At 47.0% G+C, this 12862-nt stretch overlaps 1 protein-coding gene across 1 annotated transcript in view; it reads left to right on the top strand.

Moving 5' to 3' along the window:
• ACOXL (acyl-CoA oxidase like) overlaps nucleotides 1-12862 on the top strand; it is a gene marked incomplete at its 3' end in the record, with an annotated part of 406243 nt that overhangs the window by 84824 nt on the left and 308557 nt on the right. The window contains exons 8-9 of the mRNA XM_021710927.1: nucleotides 1515-1587; nucleotides 6301-6433. Coding sequence (XP_021566602.1) covers nucleotides 1515-1587; nucleotides 6301-6433 — 206 coding nt within the window. The remainder of the gene's footprint in view (nucleotides 1-1514; nucleotides 1588-6300; nucleotides 6434-12862) is intronic.

Raw genomic sequence — 12862 nt, 5'->3', positions numbered from 1 at the left:
ACTGGCAGGTTTGGTCCTTTCTAAGGGTGGTGAGGGAAGGATCTGTCCCAGGATACTCTTCCTTGGCTTGTAAAAATGACCTTCTTCATGTTAACCTTGTATTCTCCCTGTGTGCACATCTGTTTCCAAATTTTCCCTGTCTAGTAAAGGATACAAGTCATTTAGATGAGGGCTCACTCTGATGGCCTCATTTTAAGGCCCTATTAAGACTCTACCTCCAAATAAGGTCACATACACAATATAGAGGTTAGGACTTCAGCACACAAATTTAGCAGGGACATGATTTAGCCCATAATACTTGATAAGATCAGGCCACGCCTGTGGCCTCCAGTGCCCATCCTTGGCCAAAGACAAGCTAAGCCAAAGAAGGGAGTCCGAGAGAGAAGGATAAAAAAAGGAGAGAAGAAAGACACAGTGTAACCCCCCAGCACTCAGTGAGATCAGGCCGCGCCTGTGGCCTTCAGTGGCCATCCTTGGCCAAGGTTAAATCAAGCCAAAGATGGGGTGAGGGGGTTGGGGGGTGGAGCAAAAGACAGAAGAAAGAGTGGGAAGAGAAGAGGGAAGAAGCCGATCCCTTGGCAAAGGGAGACAGCTCATCCCAGCCCCTTAGTGTTTATCCACTACCATGCTTGCGGACATGGGCTGCAGGTGGGTTTGTGAGGGTTTTAAATGTATCTCCCAGGGCTGACTGAGGCCCTGGCTGGCTCTGGCCCCTTGAAAGCGCCTCACGTGTCAAGTGTTGCTAAGAGCAGAGGGGTGGGCTGAGCTCTGTAAAGCTGTGCCAGACGTTGAAAACATTGGCAAAGGCAGAAAGTCTGTTTTGGTGTCCTTGTAAGCTCCTAAATGCAAGTGTGTCCTTGTCAAGGGGTGATGTTCTAAATAAAGATGTTTACCAAAGGCAGATATTTTTTTCCAGTAGATGAAATCTCCCTAAGTTTTCATGAACAAAGAGTAGATGACCCCAGACTCTGACAGGTGTCTTTAGGAAATGAGTTGGCGCTTCCACCCCTTCCTCCCCCGTCCCTCCACCTCCCCACCCTGTCCTTGTGACTGTTTTCCCTTGTCTTCTAGGCACTTGCTGTCACTGGTTAGCTCAGTGTGATGAGGGAGGACTGGGAGGGAGCAGGGATTTGAGCTCTGCATTCCTGGGGAGAGCAAGCTGGCTTTCCTGCCTTCTGTCTTCAGCTTTCCATCTTTCAGCTGCTTAGAACTTTCCCTTTCTTAATCTCAATCACTGTTCTGGGGTAGGTGTGCCCGCATCAGACCCCAGCCTGAGCTCAGAACAAGCACACAAGGATGGAGGAATAGGTTAGAAGGGTGGAAGAAACAAGTGCAGCTCATCAAGGAAACAGACAGACAGCATCCTCCCCCTGTCAAGTAAAAAAAAAAAAAAAGCATCAACAATTCTGGAAGTAAAATAAAGGGCTTTGCATTTTAGTGGAGACAGGCTTGGGAAGCTGCAGGGGATGCTGTTTCTGATGCTGCATAGATTTCTCCCTTTCTGCTCTTTCCAGGTCTGCACGGTGTGGATAATGGGATTTTAATATTCGACAAGGTTCGGATACCCAGGGAGAACCTGCTGGATAAGTGAGTAGCTTCTTCACTCAGGTCAATAGTGCCGTGCCAGTGATCTCATTGCTCTCTGTGGCTGGGCCCCGCTCTTGGGTCTCATGGCTGCATGTCCAGAATCTTCTCTCAACCACCCCCATGTGTTTATTGACAACTAATTGGAGCAGTTGGATAACAAATAGAAAAAATTAAAAATGATCCACCATGCTGTTGCCCAGACATAATGATGGTCACTCTTCAATGTACATCTCTCGAGATGTATTTCTGTGCTGATACGTATAAAAAGAGAGATGTGAAGGATTTTTACCAAAAAGAGATACCATGGAATTTGGTCAAATGAGCTCCACTTATAGATTCTAATTTTAATAACTTGTAATTTTCATTTAACATTATATAGCAAATATTTTTATGCAACAATAAATACACATATGCATTATTGTTTTTAAATTTGTTTGTTTCATTAGCTTTAGGGGTACAAATGGTTTTTGGTGACATGGATGCATTGTATGAGGGGGTATCCTCCCAAAGATGAAATTATGTTTTGGAGGGTGGGCCCCTTGTAGAACAAGCTTCCCTGGCTAGGTAAGTGTTCTAGGAACCCACTGACATTAGTGTACCAGCTAGCGTTGTTGTAAGAAGCTGCGTTCAGCCTCAGTGAATTTGTTTTGGAGATTCTTTCAATGTGTTTGCCCATTTCATGATGAGTGCACCTGCCCACACAGCGCTGAATATTCTGCAGTTTTGGACAAAAAATAGCATGGCTCCTGTACCCCACCATTCCTATTCACCAGATCTTGCCCCAAGTGCCCTTTTTTGTTTGTTTCTCTGAATGAAAAAAGTCCTCAAAGGCAAATATTTAGTAGACATGGAGGAGGTGAAACAAGAAATAGCAGATGCACTAAAAGACACCAAAATTGACATGTTCAAAGCCTGTTTTGAGCAGTGGAAAAAGCATCTCCATAGGTGTATTGCATCAAATGGAGAGTATTTTGAAAGTGACTGAGGTTTAAACAAGTAAGAATAAATACACAAGTTTTTATAAATAAACCCCAGATTTTTCCGGGTTCCCCCTCATGTAGTGGTGAAGAAGTCTGGGCTATAAGTGTGCCTATCATCCCCACTAGTGCACATCATACCTGATAGGTGATTTCTCATTACTCCCCGTCTTTCCACCCTCCCCCTTCTGAGTCTCCAATGTCCATTTTAAAATAGTGCTAGAATAGGCTGCTAAATGAATGGTCTATAGTTCATGTGTTCAGTCCCTTATTGCTAGGCATTTAGGGTTTCTCCTTTGTATCCTTCTTTTATAAACAGATTAGTGCTATTGTCTCCTTTGTGGGTGCAGGAGCTGAGGCCCCATCTTTCAGCTTCCAGGTATGCTCCGGGGGTGGAGCTCCAAGGGTTAATGATGCTCTTTGCAGGAAAGCTTCTTTACTAAGAAGCATGAAGTACCTTTAATTTTCTCAGCAGCTTTCATGTATCCAACAACATCGCGAGTCATAGTCCTATTTAAATCTGTGACAAAGCCAGAAATCAGTGTGTATACCACCAGCTGTCTCCTACCTTCCTTTGGGTTTTCCTTGACTACTTTACTCCTTTTGTTGCCTGTATGTTCTTGCCTGCAGATAAATGTTGTAGTAGATACCAAGAGTTTAAGAAAATTGACGGGGCATCGTGGCTTATGCCTGTAATCCCAGTTTTTTGGGAGACCCAGGTGAAAGGATTGCTTGAGTCCAGGAGTTCAAGACCAGCTTAGGCAACATAGCAAAACGTCTCTATATTAAAAATGGGGGAAAAAAATTAACCGGGCATGGTGGCATGCCTGTAGTCTCAGCTACTCTGGAGGCTGAGGCAAAAGGATCATCTGAGGTTGAGGCTGTGGTGAGCCTTGATTGTGCACTCCAATATGGGTGACAGAGTGAGACTCTGACTCAAAAGATAAAAATGAAATTAAAAGTTTAAGAGAATTGCATGGGAAGCAAATTTGCAACGGACCAAATTCCGTTTAACTTTTTCCTCCTGTGGATTGGTAGGAAATAAAATGTAAACAACAAAAGCATCTTTGCAGTTAGCCTGGTGTGTGCCAAAGTCCCCAGCACCCCTTAGGAGCCACCAGTGCCCATGACAGCAGGTCTGGGGACCACCAGCCTCCCCAGAGGGGTCTGCAAAATTTCCAGTCATTCTTCAGCTTCACTCTACTGTGGGAGAAAGGGAAGCGGGGAGAAGCTACAGGAAGGGAGCTCCCTGTATTTTACCACCAAACGAGATCTTCGTGACCCAGTGTCCTCTGCCAGGAGCTGGACCATCTCTCTGGGCATTCATCCAGTGATTAGAAAGTCAGATTCAATGAGAAAAAAAATGATAGTGAGCTACACTGTCTGTAGAAAATATGAAGATATATAACCAAACAAGATTTGGCTATAGTGTCATTCCAGTAGCATTCAAGCTGCCCCCAAAATACTATAGAACAGCCCGTGGTAACACAGGGGTTTTGAGGTTTGAGGGCAAAGCCCCGCTCTTGGAGTGTGGGCTCATCACTTGATATAAAGTAGGTCAGTAAACAGATGTACAGTTTCAGTGCAATCCCTGTCAAAATCCCAGCTGCCTTTCTTTTTGCATAAATCTTGAAGCTGATCCTAAAATTCATATGAAAATGCACAAGACTCAGAATAGCCAAAACAATCTTAAAGAAGAGCAAAATAGCTCTCACACTTGTGATTTGAAAACTTATAACAAAGCTACAGTAACCAAAGCAGCATGGTACTTGCTTAAGGATAGATATACGAATAATGGAATAGAATGAAGAGTCTAGGAATCTTCACATTTAAGGTCAATTAACATTAGAGTGCCAAGACTATTCAGTGGGGAAAAGAATAGTCTTTTCAACATATAGTGCAGCAACAACTGGATATTCAAATGCAAAAGCATGAGGTCAGACCTTTTTAACCTCATACCACATATAAAAATTCACTCTAAATGCATCACAGGCTTAAATGTAAGAGCTAAAATTATGAAACGTTTAGAAGAAAGCTTAGGTGTAACACACACACACACACACACACACACACACACACACACACACACACTCACATACATATATATTTTGAGTTGGGTTCTCACTCTGTCACCCAGGTTGAAGTGCCGTAGTACTATCATGACTCACTGCAGCCTTGCCCTCCCAGGCTCAGGTAGTCTTTCCACTTCAGCATCCCAGGTAGCTGGGACTACAGGTACACACCACCATGCCTGGCTAAGTTTTTGATTGTTGGTAAAGACGAGGTCTCTCTATGTTGCTCAGGCTGGTCTCAAACTCCTGGGCTCAAGCAATCTTCTTGCCTCAGCCTCCCAAAGTGCTGAGTTTACAGGCCTGAGCCACTGCACCCAACCAATAGATGTAAAATTTTGTGACTCTGGTTTAGGCAATGGTTTAGGCACCAAAAGAATAATTAACCAAAGAAAAAAAATAGATAAATTGGACTTTGCCAAAATTTTAAAAATACTTTCATGCATCAAAGTACCGTGTGAAGAAAGTGAGAAAAAAATTCACAGAGTGGGGAAAAAGTATTTTCAAATCATATATATCATAAGGGTATGGTATCCTCAATATAAAAAGTAGGATTATAGCTCAACAATTGAAAGATAAATAACCAAATTTTAAAATGAACAAAAATCTGAATAGATATTTCTCTAAAGAAGACATACAAATGACTAATAAGCACATGAAAAAATGCTCAATATCGCTGTGGTTAGGAAAATGCAAATCAAAATCACAAAGAAATGCCATTCTGCACCCATTAGGATGGCTATCACAAAAGAGACAGACAATAAAAGTGCTGGGGAAGATGTGTCATAAGAACTGTTATACATTGCTGGTGGGGATGTAAAATGGTGTCACCAATTGTCATATTATCCCACTATTCTTTTTTTTTTTTTTGAGTCGGAGTCTCACTCTGGTATGTAAGAAAGCATTGTCCACAAGAGAATTGAAAACATATAACCACGCAAAAAAACTTGTATACAAGTGATTATAGTATACTTATTCATGTAGCCAAGAAGTGAAAAAAACCCAAATGCTCACCAACTGATGAAAGGGTAAATGTGGTATATCCTTACAACGGAATATTATTCAGCCACAAAAAGAAGTGAAGCACTGATACATGCTTCAACATGTATGAACCTTGAAAACATGATGCTAAGCGAAAGGGGCCAGACAAAAAGACCACATATTGTATGACTCCACCTATGTGAATTGTCCAGCACAGTCATATCCATAGAGAAAAAAAAAGTAGACTAATGGTTGTCAGAACCTGGAGGGAGGGCAGTATGGGGAAATGACTGCTGATGGGATGGGGTTTCTTCTTGGGGTGATGAAATGTTTGGAATTGGGTAGTGGTGATGATAGTACACCTTTGTGACTATACTAAGAATTTTAAGGTATGTGAATTGTATCTCAGTTTTTTAGAAAGTGGACTGGCATGCGTCTGCACACTCAGTTCCAGCACGGATTTGAAGACCCCTTGCGCCCTCTCTCACGGAAACCCCTACTTCTCATGAACCAAGCCTTTCTCAGCATCTCCTGTGGGGGAACACTACTACCTTACTCTGTTCTCTTTCTCACGAGGAGGTTCCTAGATGGAAAAATCTGTGTGCTTCCCTGTGTGTGCACATGGGAGACACCAGACTTCATTTCTAGTGATGTTTTCCCTAAAACCCCACCTCTCTCTTCCACAGGTTTGGTTCTGTGACTCCAGACGGCCAGTACCATTCACCTATTAAGAGCAAGAGTGCAAGATTCAATGTGATGCTGGCAGCGCTGACCCCTTCGAGATTAGCTTTGAGTTTCCAAGCTATGGGTGCCATGAAGGTAGTTGACTCTGATTTTAATGTACCTCACTGTTAATTCTCTGCATGACCTGGGATGGGTGACAATTTCAGAAGCCGAGCTTCTTGAGCCACAGTTGTGTCACATGGCCAGGGTTACCTGTTTGACGCTGGGAAGTGCCAGGTGGCCATACGCAGGGAACGCGTCTGTACCCTTCTTGAGGCGAGATCCCATCTGCATCCCAGATGTGGGCTGCAAATCATGGTGGTGGAACAATGTGGTAACTGAGCCATGAGAGAGGACCCAGGAAGAATGGGTTGTTCAGAGCACGCACATCTGCTGGAAAAGCAGCCAAGGGTTGACTTTCGTGGGCAAAGGTCAGGGAGTGTTGATCCTCACGTGGCTGATTAGGGTGTGACATTTGCCATCGCAGCTGGAGTCCCTGAAGTCAGACTTCCAGAAACCATCTCTTCCCTTCCCTCCCCCACCCTCCCAGACATTGGTTTGGAAAAAGGAAGGACTTCCTTCTCCTCCCAGGGCTCCAAGCCGCTTTGTTCTTTGGGCCCTCTCCATTTCTTTGCACGGAGGAAAAGCCTGCTCTAAGCTCCACTGAGCTTGGTGAAGCTGGAATAAAAATTAAGACTTCCTAGGAATATACATCTGGGGCTTTGAGTCCAGCTTTTCCATCAAGAAGGAAGACATTTCATTCACCTGACTCCAGGCCTGACATCAACCCGGCAGCCGTCTGAAGAGAGGAAAATCTGTCTTTACTTGCTTCTACGGGTTCTGCCACGCTTCACGGGTGGCCCGCCCCAACCTGAGATCCTCCTTACGCCACTTGCCTTGAGAGGGCACAGCTGTGACTGTCAACATGTGCGCTCAGTCCAGAGCCCGTGATCTCACGCCTACCCATGCACCCCAGCTCATGCACTTGTTTCCCCATGGCTCTTTCAACAGGGTGAGGTGGGTGTTCAGGTCTGAAGTCCCACATGGGGAGTGGCTCAGGTCCCTTAGCAGAACCGTCTGACGAACGAAGCCCCAGAGAGCCTCACAGTGAAGGCAAAAGCACGGACAGGGCGGAGCGCTGATGAGTTCTTCAAGTCTGCAGCACAAATCAGTCAGCCACCTTCAGGACCCTAGCAAGGGGCAAAAGGAGACAAGCCAGAGGAGCCTAGAATTGCATCAAAGAAAAGATGGGAAAAAACATCTGATCTGGGCTATCTGAAACTGTGGTAGCAGTCCCTGCACAATATCCCCTCTCACCGCAGAGGTCTTCAGACAGTCCCGAATGAGGGTCCCTCCAGGGAGAGTGTTGGGCACATATAAAAACCGCATGATGGATGGTGGTCAGTGTCTAGGCAGCTGCTGGGAACCCCCGTGCTCTTGCCAGTTTTAGAGTAGGTCGTGGTGTGTGAAGGATATCCACGCGGCAGTAGCCCTGTGCACTCGCTGAGGTCTGCGGGGGACTCGTGCAGGGCAGGGCATGGAATGGTGCAGGCAGGGCAGTGCTGGGCCTTCCAGGAGGATCTTGGCTTAAATGTCTCCAGATCTGGAGTCGGTGTGGAGGTGGTAGCTTGGGGAGAGGAGACAGAGTGGGTGATTCCTAAAAGGTTCCCATTCTCCATTCTCCTGAACATTTTCAAGGGACTAGCCCCTGCCAGCCCCGGAGGGCTTTGGGGGTCACATTCGGGTGGATTTTTTTTGTTGAGATTCTGATGCGCGTACTTGGTTCCTGGCAACGTAGAGGCAGGATCATGGCCTTGGGCTCTGATGTCAGAAAACCCTGGACTCAAATCTCATCCCAGAAGTGGCCAGAGGTACAGCCGTGGGGCTAGTCAGGAGCCCTCTGTGGGTCTCAGTTCTTTTCATTTGTAAGATGGGTTTTATGATGATGGTGAGGCATGAGCGAAGGACGCATGTGCAGTGCTTCCGTAGGGCAGGTGCTCCAAACCATTGCTCATGTGACAGTTGTCCCTGCTGCTGCTGTGGTTACTGGCAGGCGGGAGTTAGCTGTAAAGGAATAAATGGGCTTTCCCATGAAACGGATGCCTGGAATCCTGGGGCCTCAGGTGACAAGGCAACCTGAAGTGTTTTGGAGAGGTGCAGAGTGTCTTGTGTGGATTCCTGAGTGTCTAAAGCAAACCACAGGAACCCAGAATCGGCACCTGCCCTGAGCATCCGGCCCGGGAGACTCTGCATCGAGCCTGGCAGGGCTCAGGCCCTGAGGGATCCCGGCACCCTGCAGGTCGGCAACCCGGGCCGCTGTGATCTCATCGCGAGCGTCTCTGGCGAGGATGATCTCACCGGGCCTCTTGGCAGCGCCTCCTCTCCTATGGCTCAGACACATGACATATGTTTCCCCCGCTGAAACCTAAGACGGTCCTGCTCACTCTGCTCTGGCTGATGAGTGGAAAAACGGATCCCTTTCTCCTCCGTGCATTCCTTACGTATTAGAAAACTGTCACCACGGCTCCCCACAGTGACACTCACTCAAGGCTGGGCATGCCCGGTCCTTTTAAACTTTGCCCAGATGTCTTATTTTTCATGGTTATCTTTCATTTCTGTGGCGTTTCCTTGGGACTTTCAGATTTTCTCTTAAAGGCTTGCTGTAATAACCATCCTCAAATCATTTGTGTCCAAAATGCCAGGCCAAATTAAATGCTTAGCATGGACATAAGGAATAGGAAATGAAGATGGGGGGGGCAGGCATGGGGGAGTCGGGGCTTGAGGGAACACTGCAGCCTACTTGGGGAGTGGGGAAGTCCTTTCAGAAGGAGGAGGAAGCTGAGGTCTAGCCCAACCTGGTCTGATTTTGCACAGAAGCATGTGAGTGTAAGACAAGTGAATCTTGTAAATTAGGTAATACACAGTAGCTGGGTCCCACCCCCAAAATGTCTGATTCAGCCACTCTGAATGGCTGAATGTCTGATTCAGCCATTCAGCCACTCTGGAGAATGGAGAATTTACATTTCCAACAAGTTCCCAGGTGCTGCTGCTGGTGGTGGGTGGTACCTTGGGATCCCCTGCATGGGATAGATAAAACTGTAAAATCTTGGCACTGTCCCATTCCTGTGTCACCCTCTGTGGCCCCCGGGAGCAAGGCCCAGGTTCGCTTCCTGTCTCCAGGACCCTATGGAACCCTTCACTCTGTTCTCTTCTTCCCATCGGCCTCATTTCCATCTGTCCCCTGTGCCATGGGACACCGTTGTGCTGCCTGATGCCCTCGTTTTGCATGGCTAATTTTCTTGTGCATTTCAGAGCTAATGTGGCCATCTCTTTTTCAGAAAGGCCACGGCCTGCATGTGGCCCCTCTGTCATCTGTTCCCAAGGCACTGAACTCTCCCTCGCATAACCAACTCACGAGTCATAGGCAATTTCTCTCTCCTTTGCCTAAAAATGCTGCAGCCAGGGCCCTGCGCCTCATTCCCCGCCATATATGCAGCTCCCCACGCAGTGTTGGGCATGTAGTAGGTACACAGCAACTAGGAGTCGGGAGAGTGATGGAATAAAAATCACATAAAAGCCTCTAAGACCCTGGAATAGCTCCCAGAGAGGTAAGTCCTCGAGACATGTTCGAAGGGTTCTTGTGCCTCCATAGCCCAGCTTCTCAGCGGTTTCCACCTTGAGTGGGAAGAAGGATGTCGCTGCCCCTTGATTCTAAACCTGCATGACCCTGTCCAGAACCATGAGTCTTCCTTCCTTTCTCTCTGTCCCTCTACCCTAGGCACTGCTCCCTGTCACGTGTGCTTTATGTGTGCACACCCGTGCACATTTGCTTCATGTGCGTGCACACGGGCTTCAGGTACATCTGTTTGTGCACACAGGCGTTCTGTGCGTGTGTCTGTGCACATGTGCTTCGGGTGCGTGCACATGGGCTTCATGTGCGTGTGCCCATGCATGCATGCTTCACATGCATGCACATGGGTTTCATGTGCTCATGCCCCTGCCCACGGTCTTTGTATGTGTATGCCTGTGCTCTGCACTGTGAGCAAGCACTGAAGTTGTGCCTGCTTTGCACTTGGGAGTGAGGTCCTTGTGGTCTGGGAGTTTGTTGGGGTGTGGCGTGCACTTCACACTGTGTCCCAGTGGTGTGCTGCAGGGCTGTGCTGAGGATAAGACAGGACTCTAGGGCTGCTGTCTTTCCAGGTACGTGGGTGCTGGGAGACAGAGACACTCCTCAGGCAGTCCTGGGAGATGGAAAAGACACCTCCCAGTCAACAAGGGTGCAGCCCATAAAAGGGGCAGCATTTCCTGTCTCTGGAATTGAAGGGAGGGCACAGGGAAGAAGCTGGTTTCTGGGGAACTCTCAGAACTTGCCATAGTCCCATAAACTTTTCTGAGAGTGCACGTGGTTGGACATGAGTAAAGGGTCCAAGGAAGGCTAAGAGAGTCTCTCCTGCTTATGAGTGAGGGTTTGAAATGGGACATAGTGTCCTTGAGTGGTTTTTCCGTAACCTTCTGACTGTAAGGATTCACAGAGGACCAGAACAACAAGAAGAGGTCAAGAGCACCTGAGGCTCCTCCTAGAGCCTGCAGGGGCTGGCCCGTGGCCAGTGAAGGGAGTGCCAGTGGTCCTGCAGCCCGCACTGCATTGGGTGAGCATAAGGTCATGGCAGGCTACATGCTCCTGCTGCCATCTGGTCTTGTGTTGGGGCTGCCCTTTCCCTGTGCTCTGACATAGCTCCAGAGATGTCCCTGATGCCGGTGTTTTCACCCTGATGTCTGGCTCCTAGGCATTGACTCTGTCTGTGTGCTTTAGTCACTGACTGGTTTTATAGAAATGTATTATAGTGTCAGACATTATATCTGTTCTGATGGCCACGAACCAAATGCCATGACACTTCCCCCTGAGTGGAAGATCACTCAGCCCCTTCACATGAATAATCTCAGTTTGGGTGGCCACTGCTATGAACTTTCAGGTTTTGGGTTTTTTTTTCTTGCTGGGGGTCACCTACTTTTATTTTCTTCTGGAATCACTTTATGTTCTTCTCTTCTTGTCACTTGGATTGATCTCATTTTTATCATTCTAACAGAACATTTAGTGGGCAAGGATCATGTGTCTTTTTATTCAATCTCAGGGCCTAGTGGGGACACTGAATGTCATGGAGTCTTTTTCCCCTTTCATCCTTCCTTCCATCTACCCATCCACCCAGCTGTCTATTCACCAGTCCACCCATCCACTCATACACTCACCTGACCTCCTACCTGTCTCTGTCTTTTCATCCACCTGTTCACTCACTCACCCATCTGTCCATCCATGCAGCCATCAACCATCCATCCATCCATCCATCCATCCATCCATCCATCCATCCATCCATCCATCCATCCTACTATAAAGACTCTGAACACAAGGGTGACCCATTCATGTATGATTTAGTAGTTAATGGGGAGCTATGGAGTGTTCCAGAAAAAAAAGCAGTCACCTACTTGATAGACACCACTTTTTAGAAAAACTTCCCAGGCAGAAGTGTGGTAAGAGATGCCACAGGCATTCACCATCTTCCAGAATCTGCCCCTTCTCCAGCAGTAAAGTGCTGGTAAAAAGCACCTCTGTAAGGTCTTGCACAGAGGGCTCAGTGTGGGGACTGAACGGAACTGTGGGTTAGGAATGAAAACCCTCTGCTGATAAGCAGCGAGAGCTCTGCCTGCTTGTATAGTGTGACATAACAGAGGGTAGATGAAGGGAGACCGTGGGTTCTCTGTAGTGTAATGTCCAGAAAAGTGCATGGTGTGTGTTTCATTGAAATTGATGAGGCAGAGTCGACGGGCACTTATTCTATTGACTTTTGTAACATGACTGGCCCTTGGTCATTGGTCACATGGACCATGGCATTGGAGTCGGTTGAAGGGAGGGTCTTCCACATCAGTTGTCTGTCTTTTCAGGCACATTGTGTGTACTTAGAGGAAGCTGGGTCACATTGCTCCTCTTGTTCTGCTCAGACTGGTGTTTTTCCTTCCTGTGCATTCACACACACACAGATGTAGGGAGCAGAGAAGCAGGAGGTGTCTGGTTGCTGGGGAAGTCTGGGTGATTCTCATAGGGGCTATCTGTGAAACCAGTTTTACTTTCTGGAGTGGAGGCTTCTAGGACTTGACCACCAGAGGGCAGCAAATACCAACAATGACTTGGGATTCCCTTTTATTTTTCATTTAGTTACTTTTGTATGTAACATGTGGCTGGGTTTTTGCTTTTGTCATCAGTTTATCTAACTTCTTATTAGCTATGAGTGCCGATGTTTAGAAAGTGTCAACATGAGAAAGACAGGGGTGCGTCAACTAAGTAATTGTGGGGCTCAAGACCAAGATTGTAAATAGAATGTAGTTATTTTGATGACTTCAGGGTATAATTTGACTCATGAATGTCTTTTTTTTTTTTTTTGAGTTGGAGTCTCACTCTGTCACCCAGACTGGAGTGCAGTGGCCTCTCCCGGCCACCGCAGCCTCGCCTGCTGGGCTCCAGTGATCCTTCCG

Source organism: Carlito syrichta, unplaced genomic scaffold, assembly GCF_000164805.1.
Source record: "Carlito syrichta isolate Samal-C Ts95f unplaced genomic scaffold, Tarsius_syrichta-2.0.1 Scaffold301652, whole genome shotgun sequence".
Lineage (NCBI taxonomy): Eukaryota > Metazoa > Chordata > Mammalia > Primates > Tarsiidae > Carlito > Carlito syrichta.
This window is presented reverse-complemented; position numbering and strand designations above follow the sequence as displayed.